Source organism: Ursus maritimus, unplaced genomic scaffold (genome assembly GCF_017311325.1).
Source record: "Ursus maritimus isolate PB19 unplaced genomic scaffold, ASM1731132v1 scaffold_3, whole genome shotgun sequence".
In the NCBI taxonomy this organism is placed as follows: domain Eukaryota; kingdom Metazoa; phylum Chordata; class Mammalia; order Carnivora; family Ursidae; genus Ursus; species Ursus maritimus.
In genome coordinates, this window is record NW_024425563.1 from 64750541 (window position 1) to 64765492 (window position 14952).

The window sequence follows — 14952 nt, forward strand, 5'->3', positions numbered from 1 at the left end:
TCTATACATATCTTTGATCCTGGATTCTTTTAAGTCACTTGAAAAGAGTTTGCACCTCTTGGTCTTGCTTTTAAGCTTTCTTAGGTAGGACCAGAGCAGTATTTAGTCTAGGGTTCATTTCTCTTGACTACTGAAGCAAGACTTTTTTTTAGAACTCTAATCTATGGCCTCAGAATTCTGAGATTTCCTTTCTTGCTACTGGAAGCAAGAACTGGCCTGCTGCCAGTTCTCTCTAATCCTTTAAGTTGGTTGTTTTCTGGGCATTGGGTAGTTTCTTCACACTGTGCTGAACAGTATTTACTTGACTACACAAAAGGGATACTTATCAGCTCTTCATCGTTCTGTGTACCTTCTTCCTATCAGGTAATCTATTCTGTGAATTTTTGATACCTGGCTTACCTAGACTCCTACCTTCATCTCCTTAAATTAGAGAGGTTTCTGAACTTTCCCTGGGTTCTTTCTCCTTGCCCTGAGGCCTGGAAACTCTACCCAGGCAGCAAACTGGGAAAATTACAGTATTCACCTCATTTGTTTCCCTGCCCCCAAGTATTATTATCCCTCATTACTTGGTGTCTAATGTCTTGAAAGATATTGTTTTATATATTTTGTCTGATTTTTAGCTGTGCAGGGAGGAAATTAAATCTGGTCCCTATTCCTCCATTTGACTGGAAACTTACATGATATCTACATTCATAGGCCTTCTGGTCTGCAATGTAGTTTACTTGTCCTATTATTGTATTACTTTAATTTTTTATTAGACTCATGAAATAAATTGGGTAGACTTCCCTCTTTTATCATTTTTCAGAACCATTTGTATAAGATAGGGAATACCTGTTCTTCAAAGGAAAAAGAATTTATAAGGTTTGACTGTAAAATCAGCAGAGCCTGTGATCTTGGAAGGAGAGAAAGTTAGAGACTTTTAATTACTGATTCAATTTTTTTTTTTTTAAAGATTTTATTTATTTATTCGACAGAGATAGAGACAGCCAGCGAGAGAGGGAACACAAGCAGGGGGAGTGGGAGAGGAAGAAGCAGGCTCATAGCGGAGGAGCCTGATGTGGGGCTCGATCCCATGATGCCGGGATCACGCCCTGAGCCGAAGGCAGACGCTTAACCGCTGTGCCACCCAGGCGCCCCACTGATTCAATTTTTTAATGCTTCTGGTTTATTTCGCTTGTCCATTTCTCATGTCATTTAAGTTATTCATATTTTTCTTAAAAGTTATTTATTAATGTTCTCCAATATATTTGTTTGAAGTTGTCACAGGAATTTTCTGATTTTAAAAAATCTTTACTATATATACAGTCATATTTCCCTTTAATTCTTAATAGTATTTATCTGTGACTTTTCTTTTTTAGTGTTAGTAATTTTTGTTAGAGGTTTATTTATTTTATTAGTTTTTTAAAGGTATTACCCTTTAGTTTTGTTACTTTTGTTACTTTTGATTTTCAAATTTATTGCCATCTGCTCTCATCTTACCAGATCCTTCTACTTATTTTTAGGTTTACTGTGCTTTTTATTTTCACTAGTTTTTTTTTTTTTTAGTTGAATTTAGGTGAAATGACTTTAACTTATCTTTAATATTTTTTCTATTAATAAATGCAGTAAGGACACTCTGGCAATGCTTGAAAGTAACACATATTATCTCTGAACATTTTAAAGAGTATATTCTTAAATACAAACGAACTTGAAAGCAAGCAGAATTATTGAGTAGTAGAGCTGACATTTCACTCCTATGTTAGTTTTTTGGGTTGCCGTAACAAAGAACCACAAACATTCGTTCAACACAACAGAAATTCATCTCACAACTCTAGAGGAAGCTGAAAATCAAAGTGTCTGCAGGGTCATGCTTTCTCTAAAACCTGTAGGGAAGAATCCTTCCTTGCCCCTTCCTAGCTTCTGGTGCTGGCAGCCCATGCTTGGCATTCCACGGCTTGTAGCCACACTACCACTGTCTCTGCCTCTGCTGTCACATGGAGTACCCCCCCCCCCCGCCGTGTCTGTCTTTGCACGGCGTTTCCTTCTTCTTATAAGTATAGCAGTCATGTTGAATTAGGGCCCACCCTCATCACCTCATCTTAACTTGGTTACGTCTACAAAGACCCTATTTCCAAATGAGGTCACATTCACAGGTACCAGGGGTTAGGACTTCAACATCCCATTTTGGAGGTTTCAGTTCAACCTGTAACAACGTAATCCAAAACTGAGATCCAAAGAGGTTAAGTAACTTGCCCAAGGTCAAAGAGTTTAATTACTACTAGCTACTACTCAGATTTCTCCACTCAGAGGCTTGTTGCAAATACTGTAAGATACATCCCGTTGGCAAGTACCTCAAAATGGAGGTGCATAAGTATGAATTTCAATTACAATAAATATGATACATATAGATAAATATGAATTTCTGGGAAATAAAATCTTTGCTTATCCACCAGGGGGAGCCAGGCTCAATAGGGCTCCCAGGACAACCAGGAGTACCCGGAGAGGACGGAGCTGCAGGGAAGAAGGTAACCCTATTTTTTACGTTACTAGAGTAAAAACTACTGACTCATGCTGACACCTTGGTCCTATAGGACCTCAAATTAAACCATCCAGGACAAACTTAGTCGTTTTAAGTAAACATCTCACAACTCTAAATTTCCTTTTTCACTTATTTTAGGTAGAAAGAACACCAGTTTAATGTCTGAATAGTGTCTCACGCTCTCTGCTTTCTCTCTGGCATTTCAGCCATGGCATCCTCCCGTGACCTAGTCCCTTTGGGATTCCTAGAAAGAACTGAATTGAAACTTTGAGAAAAACACTTTGTCCCCTCCAAAAAGAGAGTCCGTAAATGCATTCAGGAAGTAATTATAAAGATTTTTTGAAGTATTACGAGTTGACATTTGAAATACTCATTTTTCAAGATAAGTAGAGAAAAACAGCAGATGGAAAGGCTGAAGTTCTTTCTTTTTTTTTTTTTTAAACCAAACCATCAAATGTGAATGAAGAGCCAAAGGAAAGTGAGCTTATCCTTTGAAAATTGGCTGCGAAATTGGACTCTTTCCTATTTCAGCTGCTCTGAGCTAAGCTAGAGATTGATACTAATTTATTAAATTGGTAAATTCCCAAATTAATTTTAAGACTATTATTCTGGAGGTTCTCAGCAGAGAATCCACTGGCCATAAAAGGAGACAAGGTGGCTTGTACAAACTGTCCATCGAGGATTAGCTAAGACATCGGTGTCATTTCCTCTAGGGAGAAGCTGGGCTCCCCGGAACAAGAGGCCCAGAAGGACCACCTGGAAAAGGACAACCTGGCCCCAAGGTAGGGAACTGACAAAGTGTTGGGGAAAGCAAACTACCCAACGAGACAGTTTAGGAGAAATTTGATTGTTATTCTTGCTATGTCAAATGTGTTTACTTCTGCCTTAAAATTATGGCTGTAGCTTGTGAGTTTTTGGAAGACAGCAAGTATGTATTATTCATTTTTATTTTCCTAAGATCTATCATAAGACTCAGCTACTAGAAAGAGTTCAACACGTTTTCTCAATAAATGGTCAGATTGACATTTTAAAACACATAGAAAAGAAGCCTTGAGTTACATCCTTGAGATTTGAAAGTCCATACGTTTTCTTCAAATATTTATAGAATCTCACACAGTAATAAGAAATATCGCCTTATTGAATGGAGGCTTCATTTTCACAGCTTGGCATACATTGTAGAAATGCTGGTTGAATAACATCTTTATATGTCAAGATGAGAAAATCCAAATTCATCAATAAAATCACTAGAGACGTAACCTACGGCCTCCAAGATGCCAGATGTTCCTGCAGTCTTTATGTACAGTCATCAGTGTACATGTAAAGATTCTGAAAAATTACATATAAGTAAAGTAAAAATAAAATCTATATACTTATTAGTGTTCTATTTATAATTGCATTAAAATGGTCAGTGAAAGCTTAAGAAGTCTACGTATTGTGAAATTTTGGCTAAAATTGAGTCCTTAACCTTAAATGTGAGAATTTGACATTTAAGCATATTTGCAGAATTTCGAACATTTTAATTTATTGATTTACCAATGATATCTTTCCTTTTTTTGGGTGGGGGGAGGTGAATGTGGACATAGAATACCTTTTTCATGTCCAACAAAAATACTTTCAGAAATGCTTGTCTGTTAACATTCAGGAGAACTGATGTTTTCTAGAAGATATTTTTGGAAAACAGACCCTGGGAGTTAATAACTGAAGTTGTGAGAATGAATGATGTCTCTGAGAAAGAGAGCTGAGGTTTGAATCCCACATTGTGCAGTAGCTGGAGAAAGAACATTCAGGACAATATGAAGATAAGCAGAATAGTTACCGTGTTAGGGAAACCAAGGTGAGAGGGTTTTAAGAGGAAAGCGATCGGTGGTGTCAAATGCTACCAATAGAGCAAGGAGAATGCTTTGGAAATGCTGAGGGGATCTGTGGCTTATGGACAGTTATGGAGAAGAGTGGTAGGAATATGTTATGTAGCCCAGATATGCTATGGTCCAGTGTTGGCACTTTATCACCTTTAATTGGGTTCCTACTGTAGTCTTCTGGGTTATTTAGATCAGTAAATTAAGTCTGGGAGTGAATAGAAGAAAATAACTAGTTGGGGTTAGATTTTGCCTCTGCTGGCAAATGATCATGATACGATAAGTTAAGGATACAGTAACATTCAACTGTTATGTTTTTTATCACTTGTCACTGCTCTTCATTAGTTTGGACCTTGGGGAGTTAATTACAGCTGTAGGTAGGAGTTCACCTCTTCTTGAGGGAGTGTCTGCGTTGCTGATGACCTTGGGAACATGTCAGAAATGTGAATTCTTGGGTCTCAGTCCAAACCTACTAAATCAGAAACTCTGGGCATGGGTGGGGCTCAGCAATCTGGGGGCTCACAAACCCTCACGTGAGTCTGATGCCCGCTTAGGTTTGAAAATGGTGGTATAGTTATTTATGTCATAAATGTTTCAATGGCCTCAGCTGCAAACCCGAAAGAGTTATTCCTTTGTTGAGCCACATTTGGATCTGGTACCTTACAGTTGAGCCCTAGTTTAAGGATAGTTTGTAATGCTCTGGTTGAGGGCTCTGGTTGAATGTAACAAAATTCCTTCAGGGAAGTACGAGCTTACACAACCAAGCTGAGGAAGAGCCCATGGGCAGTTTCCAACTCTGCTCCACGTTAATGCTCATGCATCTTTCTGCCAATAGAATTATTGGTCTCATTTGGGAAACGGAACTAGATTCCTTATTGAGGAAGAAATGGGGCTGGATTTGAAAAATCTGGGTTTTTTTTAGTGGTAACATTTTGTATAGCTAGCCATTTCATGCTTCACTTCCTTGTTGCCACTTTTATGATCTATAGATGTAAAATTAAAAAAAATTTCTTATTCAAGTATAATTAACATACAGTGTTTTATGAGTTTCAGTTGTACAATATAAGGATTATATATTCACAATATAAGGTTCTATATATTTCTCAGTGCTCAAGATATGTGTGCTCTTCACTCCCTTCACCTAACTCACCCATCCTTCCACCCACCTCCCCTCTGGCAACCACCCGTTTGCTCTCTATCTTGGAAAATATCTCATTTTAGGTTTTAAAATTGAAGCAGCATTACAGCTGGAAAAGCACAGGTAGCTGTCTTTTCTGAAACCGCGAACGTCTCAGGAGCATCTGTTAATAAACCAAATCCGCCAAAGAACTGTGAATTCCAATCAAAGTCCCGAGGGAGATACTGAGCTTAGATTTAAAAAAACATTAAATCATATTGAATAAATGGTAAAGACTGAACAATTCTGAAGTCATCCAGTTTTCTCAAGAACATCAGCAAATCCCGTACAACAGAGCTGGCCTTGGGACACATTGCTTGAAAATCAGTGTTAGTTGAGAACATGGTCCTGATAGGGTTGTTTTAAGAGGAAGGAGGGTCTGTTCATACAACTGTGTTTTTATGATTATTTTGTCAGGGTGATGAAGGAAAGAAAGGGAGCAAAGGAAATCAAGGAGAGAGGGGATTTCCAGGGCCTGAAGGGCCAAAGGTATGTTTCTTATACTCTCCTTTATGCTTTGGGGAGATTGTCATTGTGTCTGGTTTTAATAGAATATTAGATTTCTACTGTAAACTGGATTCCCTGGTTCCTTCTCAACAAATCCAAGTGGAAAAAGCTTTAGAAAACACACTATTCTAGGCCAAACAGGATGGACTAGAGAGTCCATAAAATAGGTGATCTTCACTGGAACATTTATGACTCTTGGAGACCATCTGTATGGCAATTCTCTCAAGTGACCACCAAATATTCAGAAGCTAGGATAAAGTTAGGACTGTAGAACATACCAATTCTCTTCCATCTTGTTTTGCTAAACAACAACACCGTTCCAGATGGAGAAGCAGCACGGACATGAGGAGGAGCAGGGCTTCAGAAAGCAGGAGAGTAGGGTTCTCATCCTGCTCCCCCAGGAACCTTTGGGGCCAGTCACTTCAATCACAGAAAGCAATAATAGTATCTATTTCCCAGGATTGCCGTGAAGACAGAAAGAGTTAATCAAGCACTGAGCACTGTTCCTGGGACATAGTAAGTGCTCAGTACATGGGGCTATTCAGAGAGGAAAAATCAATACTGTGCAATGGAAAGTAGGGGATATATAACCTGATGAACTGACCAGGACCAGATGCTGAGGATGAAGTAAAGTAAATTGCTAGACAGGCAATCAGGTGTGTGTCCTGACGTAGCAGGAGAGAATACTGAGGTCATTTGGATGTGTCAGGAAACAGAAACTGCAAACCTAAAAGAGCTCAGGCTTCTAGGAAGATGTAAACTGTAAGGAGACAAGAGGTACGTTGAAGGACCAGACTGTTAAAGAAACACACACACACACACACACACACACACACACACACACACGAACGGTACCGGCAAGATAAGAGCAGGTAGAAAACAAATCATCCTCTGTGGACAGGTCATTAAGCTTCAGTGTCCATCAGTACCACCCAGGAGCTTGTTACAAATCTGTATTTCTTGGCGCCGTGCCTAGACAGCGGGATTTTAGTAAGTGGGCGGGGTCCTAGAAATCTGCATTTCTTAAGTAAGTGCCCCATGCCGCGGGTAATTCAAGGAGCACAGGATGAGAAATGCACTATAGAGGGAGAGTGTTGTATTAGTATTGATGACAATGGTTATTCCTTATATTGTGCTCTCTTCTTCAAAGAGTAGTTTTCTGTATTTTGAAATAAAGCTTTTTTGGTGAGGAGCTGCCATATTTTAAAGCATAATCACAATTTATTTTTTTTTAAAGATTTTATTTATTTATTTGACAGAGAGAGAGACAGCCAGCAAGAGAGGGAACACAAGCAGGGGGAGTGGGAGAGGAAGAAGCAGGCTCTTAGTGGAGGAGCCTGACGTGGGCCTCGATTCCAGAACACTGGGATCACGCCCTGAGCCGAAGGCAGACGCTTAACGACTGAGCCACCCAGGTGCCCCCATAATCACAATTTAATACAGGGTCTTTAAATAGATATATATACTATCTATATATATAATTTGATATTTTAAAAGTAATTGACTTTTTTTTCTAAAAAAAAAAAAAGAAGAGTAGAATAGATGAAATCTAGAAGCATAATTTTGTTTCCCTTGGTTTAAGTGAGAATTTTAACAGGTTGCTGTTTTATTCCTTTGCCATGGGGTTGAATCGGGTGGTTATCTGTTACCAGAATCCTGGCTGTGTCATGGGCCATTGCCTTATAGGTTTGGAATTAAAGACTTGGCACGCACCTGTGAGGCATGCGCTGGGCCCCAGCGGGCTGGTGTGCTCAGCTTGTGGGGCGTACTGGGCAATCAGCACAGAGGGAGGCCTCAGCTGTGAAGGCGACTGTGGTCCAGGGCAAGAGTCATTCGTGGTGAATCTGATGGATGGAGTCGCTCTCGGAGGAAACAGGGGGACACGGGGGCAGTTCCCACCACTGAGGATAGTTCAGTCTCTAAGGCGGGGGCGGGGGGGGGAATTTCTTGGAAAGGTACAGGTAGTAAATATTTCAGGCCTTGTGGCCAAGGGGCAAAACTAAGGATATTGTAGTCACTTAAATAATAATCATTTAAAAATGTGAAAATTGGGGCTCCTGGCTGGCTTGGTTGGTATAGACCATGTGACTCTTGATCTCAAGGTCATGAGTTCAAGCTTCACACTGGTGTGGAGCCTACTTAAAAAACAAAACAAAATATGAAAACCATTTTTAGCCACGGCTGTACGAAACCCGGCAGCGGGCCATCTTTGGCCTGACGGTGGCAGTCTGCCTCACCTGTCCTACATCAGGAGTTTCCAAACTGACTCATAACAAATCCCTACTAGTCACAACAAATTTGACCACACTTTAATATAGGTTTATTCTTTAATTGTAGCTTTCACTCATAAACTATATTAATATGCTATGAAATTTACATAAATAATTGAAAATTTAAAAGAGATAAAAATTTACAATGAAGCCCTAGTATTTTTTTTTTTTAAAGATTTTATTTATTTATGCGACAGAGATAGAGACAGCCAGTGAGAGAGGGAACACAAGCAGGGGGAGTGGGAGAGGAAGAAGCAGGCTCCCAGCAGAGGAGCCTGATGTGGGGCTCGATCCCAGATCACCGGGATCACGCCCTGAGCCGAAGGCAGACGCTTAACCGCTGTGCCACCCAGGCGCCCCTGAAGCCCTAGTATTTTCTTCTAGTATCTCAAATGGGTCATTTTGAACACCTGGTGGGGTGTGTGCACCCTCTTTTATTGACAATTGCTCTGCATAGTGTCTTTAAGTGAAGTAATTGTACCTGTATCAGAACTCGCAGAGGGGCCTCATAAAACTTGTATTCCTGGGCCCAGCCCCTAGATCTATTGAATTAAAATCTCTGGGGTTGAGACCTGACTCTGTATTCTATCAAATTCCTCTGACGATTTAAGGATCACTGGTCTAGAACCTGATGGGACAGAGATATTGCTTGAGTCTTTATTGAGACTCAATATTGAGACACCAAAAAAAAAAAAAAAAGACATGTTTCAAATTTTCTATTTGAAATTCCATTGTTTTTACCATCAACTCCCTACCTCTAAAAAGGGATGTGAGCTAGGATATAATAGAAGACATATACCATGGGCCATAAAATAAAATAACAAAGGAAAAAGAAGGAACTACAAGGAACATTATTTACCTACCAAGTATACCCAAGAACTTGTGCTGAAGAAAATTATTGTAATTGAACAAACATTTCCCTCTGAGCTTGCTGGCATGCAGTACAAAAGGGAAGCACCCTGAATTGCATAATTTTTATTAGCTAGTAGAAGAACACACAAGAGATAAAAATTTCCTAATATTCAGAAACTAATTGAATGCATTTTTTAAAGGCCTTGAAATCTCAATCACCAAAAACTTTAGTAGAAATTTGGCAAAAATGTTCAAATATTTTCACATTGGTCTGTGAAACAGGTCATAATATTTTAAAATGCTGGGAAGACATTTCTGTATTTTTCCTAATATAATTACTATATATGGTTTCTTTGCTTTTTTTAGGGTGAACCAGGAATTATGGGCCCTTTTGGGATGCCTGGAGCATCAATTCCTGGACCACCTGGGCCGAAGGTATGCATTCTTGGGAGTGAATGAATGAATGATTTATAACTTGGATCTTTGGCAGTGGGTGTGGGGAAAAATTCATGACACCAGTGAACAAAAATTTTAGTTTTGGAAGAACCTTAAGATAATATCTGGTTCAACCCTGATGTTTCACAATTAAGCAAACTAAGGGCTAGCAGGAAATTTAAGATTAGAAACTAGGTTTCTTGCTCCTCATCCTGAACTTGTCATTTCACCATGAACTACCTCCACCAAATCCTATTTTAAAAATTTATTGTGTTTACTCAGAAGAATACAGTAAGATTAATAATCAGAAAGTCTGCCAGAAAAGAAAACCGCTCAGATTTAAGAGCATTCCCAGGCATTCTTATAGTCTAAATATTTGAGTCTAGATAGCCACCCATTTCAGGGGCCTTTCTATAAATAGTCCTTACTGACAGGTTTTATTTGCTTGGGATTTGAAATCCCCCTGAAATACAGAAGAAGCTACTACATCAAGATCTGAGATTGATAGATTAAACCCTTTATCAATCTCATTTGTGTTTCGTGCAATTATGGTTTCTCCTGCCATTTAAGACCTGAAACTGAACATTATTTGAAATGTGCAGGGAGATAGAGGAGGACCGGGGATCCCTGGATTTAAAGGAGAACCTGGAATTGCTGTTCGAGGACCAAAGGTAGGCTTTATTCGTTCTTTTTTCCCCTCTATAAGAGAGAAGGGAAAGGGGAATCAAAGCACAGTAAACTGACAGTGGAGACTGTTCTACTCACCCTACATTGATGAGCTGGAATGTAAAAGTACACTCTCGTTGTTTTAAAAATCAAACCATCAGATCATTTTTCATAACTGTGGAGGAATGATAGCTCCTATGGTTAGATTTTAGATGACTCAACAGTTCTTTGAAAATGCTCTTTTTGTAATGTCTGTGATATAAGAGATTATATGACCTGTAGCTTCTTTCATTTACATATTAATGGTCTAGGTATCTCTCACAAAACATTGTCCAAGAAGTTCCTGTTTGGAAGCTTTACTGAATTAAATTTCTCTGCTTTGTTTTCCATCTTTCAGAGTTATTTTAAATGAAAATACAAATAATTATAGGAGATGACAGTTTTAAGTAATCATATCTATTTTCCATGGCAACAAAGCACCATTTCTCTGCTCACACAAAAACCAGTATCACAGCAAAATTTAACATTGCAAATGTCATAAACACATCCCAACCGTGTTTAGGAGAACAGATTTTGGGGCTCCATAATCAGCACTGTATTGAATTAGTAGCATGATTTTTTTTTAAGATTTTATTTATTTGACAGAGATAGAGACAGCCAGTGAGAGAGGGAACACAAGCAGGGGGAGTGGGAGAGGAAGAAGCAGGCTCATAGTGGAGGAGCCTGATGTGGGGCTCGATCCCACAACGCCGGGATCACGCCCTGAGCCGAAGGCAGACGCTTAACCGCTGTGCCACCCAGGCGCCCCTAGTAGCATGATTTTAATGTGGTTTTGAAACTGGCTTTAGTTCTATCAAATTGCCTCTTCTGGATAAATGAGATCGAGTACTAACATCAGTGATTTTCAAAACCTCAAAAAAGAAAACTTAGAACCGTCTTTGAAATATAATGTAAAACCCATATACTGTTATTAAGTTGGAGTGCTCCTTTTAATGGTCAAGGGGGGGATCCTGACTTCCACTGTTCCTAATCACTTTAACTGTTGTCCTTGCTAGAGTGACAATCCTCTGGTTTACTGGGAACACAGAAGATTGTGGAATTTTCAAGCTAAAACAGAGCAAGTCCAGGGCAAACTAGAACAAGGTGTTTATCCCACTCCCCAGACCCTGAGGCACGTAGCAACCCAAGCCAAGGAGAAAATTCCAAATTTCCTAAGGCTAAAACTATAGATATGGCCTTGATCAAGAATGTTTGGATGGCAATTTTCATATAGTTTGATAACTTCCTGAATCTGCATATTCCTGGTTCCATGATTTAATGCTACTTCTCTCTACTTATACTTTTCTTTACAAAAATAAAGTCCAGTTAAATGTGCAGCCTAGATTTATAAGCACCCCCCCATTTTTTACTGATCATTATTGGCATTGCTGGTGATATAGTTAATTGATATTCTTTACCTCTTTATTCCATAATTTTTCTAATCCCTTGGCCTTTAATGATACTCTGTCATTCTTCCCTAGTGCACTATTTTTTAAGCTTTTGAAAGGTTAAATGTCTGATGGAAGTTTGGGCACATAATTCAGTTTTGCATATGACTTCAGGGAGCTCCCAGGTCCTCCCCTAAAGTCCATTACAAAACACCAGATTAAGCTTTCTGCCTTAATTTCTGTTGAGTGAGAGAGACACTTCAAAGGGAATCACTCTGCAGGACATTTTCTTGAATCCAGTGCATCAAGGCCAAGTGACCAAAGTTCTACCTATAAAAATATTGTGAGGAGTCCAGCGTAAATACTGAGACGGAACAGTGCCCCCTCCGTGCCCCCAATATTTCCTATGAACACGAGATGTAACAAGCTAACAGAAATTTTTACAGGACGCAGGACAAAGATCTCTAGGAAAAAAAAATGGTTAGTTGTAAACTATAAATGTTTTAACATTTTTTCCTCCCAATGTGGGTGCCAGAGGATATAAACAGTAACAGCTGCCGATAATCTGTTATAATCTTGAAACTTAGAAATAAAAACTGAAAGTGAATTTTGATTCCAGTTTTCCCTTCAACTTAACCAGGGAGCAGTTACTGCTTTGGTTGCTGGCCTGTTCCTCATGTTAAGCATGGAAAGAAACGGCTATCTTGTTTTGGAACATGTCCATATGGAATGTTTAGAGCTTTAATCTTGAAGATGGCAGTTAGTTGGCCATAGCTGAGGATATGCCAAAATTCATCCCCCCGAAGAACTTGTTTCTGCTCTCTGTCACATACCTGGGAGAGGTCATCTTGTGTCTTTGTTGATGATAAATAGTACACTATACGTTTTTATAAGTGGCCATGTGTTTTGTAAAGATCATTCTTAAGAAGGTTCATCACATAAAAGCAGTCTCATTTAATAGGAAAAAAACAGCTACTGTATTCCTCATTTTTAAAATAAACTTAACTTCTTATTGCTTAAAGAGTATGCAGTTTTCCTCCCCCACGTCAGGCATTCACTCATGAAAGCAGAGTTACGAAGAGATTTTGGGTGTTGGATTTGGGGCAGCATTTGGCTTGGAATAAGGGCGGTTTGATCTCAGAATGTGAGATCCTTGCATATAAGCAAAGCATGGAGAGCCTTGCTACTTTTTCCAACACAAAGGTCTGCCAATTATCAGTTTCTCCCCAATCATAAATGTTTAGAAATATGAACAGCTTTTAATCAAGATAATTGATATGTGTTGACAAAGGCCGTTATAAGAGTTATCAGAGTAACAGAATGGAATGTAATACAGAAAGAATCACATGTTTTAAATATAGTGTAATAGATTTATATTTTCTAAATCTTCTAAGAGAGGCTTCCTCACTTTTTTTTTTCCTCTCTCTCCATTTTACCTTAGCCAGAAATTTCTTTGATTTGCAGGGCGCCTGGGTGGCTCAGTCAGTTAAGCGACTGAGTCTTGGTTTCAGCTCAGGTCATGCATGATCTCAGGGTTGTGAGGTGGGGCCCCAGTTGGGCTCTGTGCTCAGCAGGGAGTCTGCTTGAGATTCTCTCTCCCTCCCTGTCTTCCTCCCTCTCTTCTCCCCTGCCATTCGAGCTCTCTCTAAAAAAAAAAAAAAAAAAAAAAAAAAAAAAAAGCCTTAATTGCCATCTGAAGGAGAGTAACACATCTCAGAAAATTCTGTTATTCAAAAGGCAGTAAGCGTGCTTCCCTATCCTCTATATAGGAGGCCAATTATAGCTACTGAAGTTTTTGATGCCAAAGGTTATTATGTAAAGAAATATTTAGGACTTCTTCCTAGGTCTCAAGATATGAATCACAAACTCTGTGTCCTATCTATTTATAACTTGTTTTTAAAAAAATAATCTGTTTTTAATTTCATTTGGGCTTATTTATTCCCTGTGTAATTCAGGCCCATTGGAGAGGACAACAGATGTAACATAACAATAGGTAGCATATAGTTATCTTACTTGACACTCAAAATTTTACACTCGAGATTTTGCTATGTAGTCTTTCCTTCTCTTCTTCTCACACCATGCATATTAAAATTTCTCATTTTTATACTTCTCTACAATTTATGATACAAAGAAAAGTGTAACTTTAAAAATTAAAATATCAGTAATCAGTCATTTTTAATTCCTATGAATGTGTTTCCCATAGAGGACTTTGTAGTGGTTCACATATATTCCCTCTATTCATTCCACGCTTCCTACCAAATGCAAATGGGTAAGACTTATGAAGAGAGACTTATAACAAGTTGCCATATGTGGTAGAATTCCCTTCTAAAATTTTTCAAATCATTCCCCTGCACTTACCAAATGCACATTTGCCATAGAGAGCTGGAATTGTGCTTAAGTTTTGCCAGGTGTTTCATCATTTAGTCTTATGATGTCACCCAGTGTTGAATTTACACAGGGGGCCCAAGGACCTCGGGGACCAGTGGGTGCTCCAGGACTCAAAGGGGATGGCTATCCTGGTGTGGCTGTAAGTGTGGACATCGCTGTGCTTTCCTTCATTCCCTCCCTCCTTCTCTTTCTTTCTTGATAAGCACTGCACATGACAGGGACACTCACTCTCTTCCTTATTATATCGTCTCAGGGACCTCGGGGACTACCAGGACCCCCTGGACCAATGGGCTTACGTGGAGTGGGGGACACTGGCGCAAAGGTAAGATTTTAAAGCAGGTAACATAGTAGCTTCTAAAAAGATGTCTTATAGGTAAATGAGTTTGGTAAAAGTGAAATTTTTATCAGAATAATAGAGGAGTGGTGATGTCTAAAGAATTGATAGTTATTTATGTTCACCTATGGACTCTCTGGGGGAACTTGCACTAATTTGAACATGTAGATTAACTTTGCGGATTTTCTCCTGCTTCTCTGGTAGCAACCCTTATGTTCCTTTGCTGCTTTGTTTTCTGTACCAAAGTCAGAGTTTGGTCCAGAGCCCTCCTCAGCTCCTCTAGACATCTCTTCCCCTAGGAGATCTCAACCGGCCCCATGGCTTTAACCCCCACTCACGTGCTGATGCCTTTCAAATTTCTGTCTTTCTCCCTAAACTCTGGTTGCACATCTAGTTTCTTACCATATAACTTCTCTTGGATTCCTCGCAGACATCTCTAACCTAAGGCCCCAAATTTAATTTAATTTTAATTTTCACCTCATAAGCCTGTAAATGGTACCACCCACCTCGTGCTCAAGCCAG

At 39.2% G+C, this 14952-nt stretch overlaps 1 protein-coding gene across 1 annotated transcript in view; it reads left to right on the forward strand.

Moving 5' to 3' along the window:
- COL28A1 (collagen type XXVIII alpha 1 chain) overlaps positions 1-14952 on the forward strand; it is a 158183-nt gene that overhangs the window by 69186 nt on the left and 74045 nt on the right. Inside the window, exons 19-25 of the mRNA XM_040644248.1 lie at positions 2433-2504; positions 3232-3300; positions 5969-6040; positions 9547-9615; positions 10218-10286; positions 14167-14235; positions 14350-14418. Coding sequence (XP_040500182.1) covers positions 2433-2504; positions 3232-3300; positions 5969-6040; positions 9547-9615; positions 10218-10286; positions 14167-14235; positions 14350-14418 — 489 coding nt within the window. The remainder of the gene's footprint in view (positions 1-2432; positions 2505-3231; positions 3301-5968; positions 6041-9546; positions 9616-10217; positions 10287-14166; positions 14236-14349; positions 14419-14952) is intronic.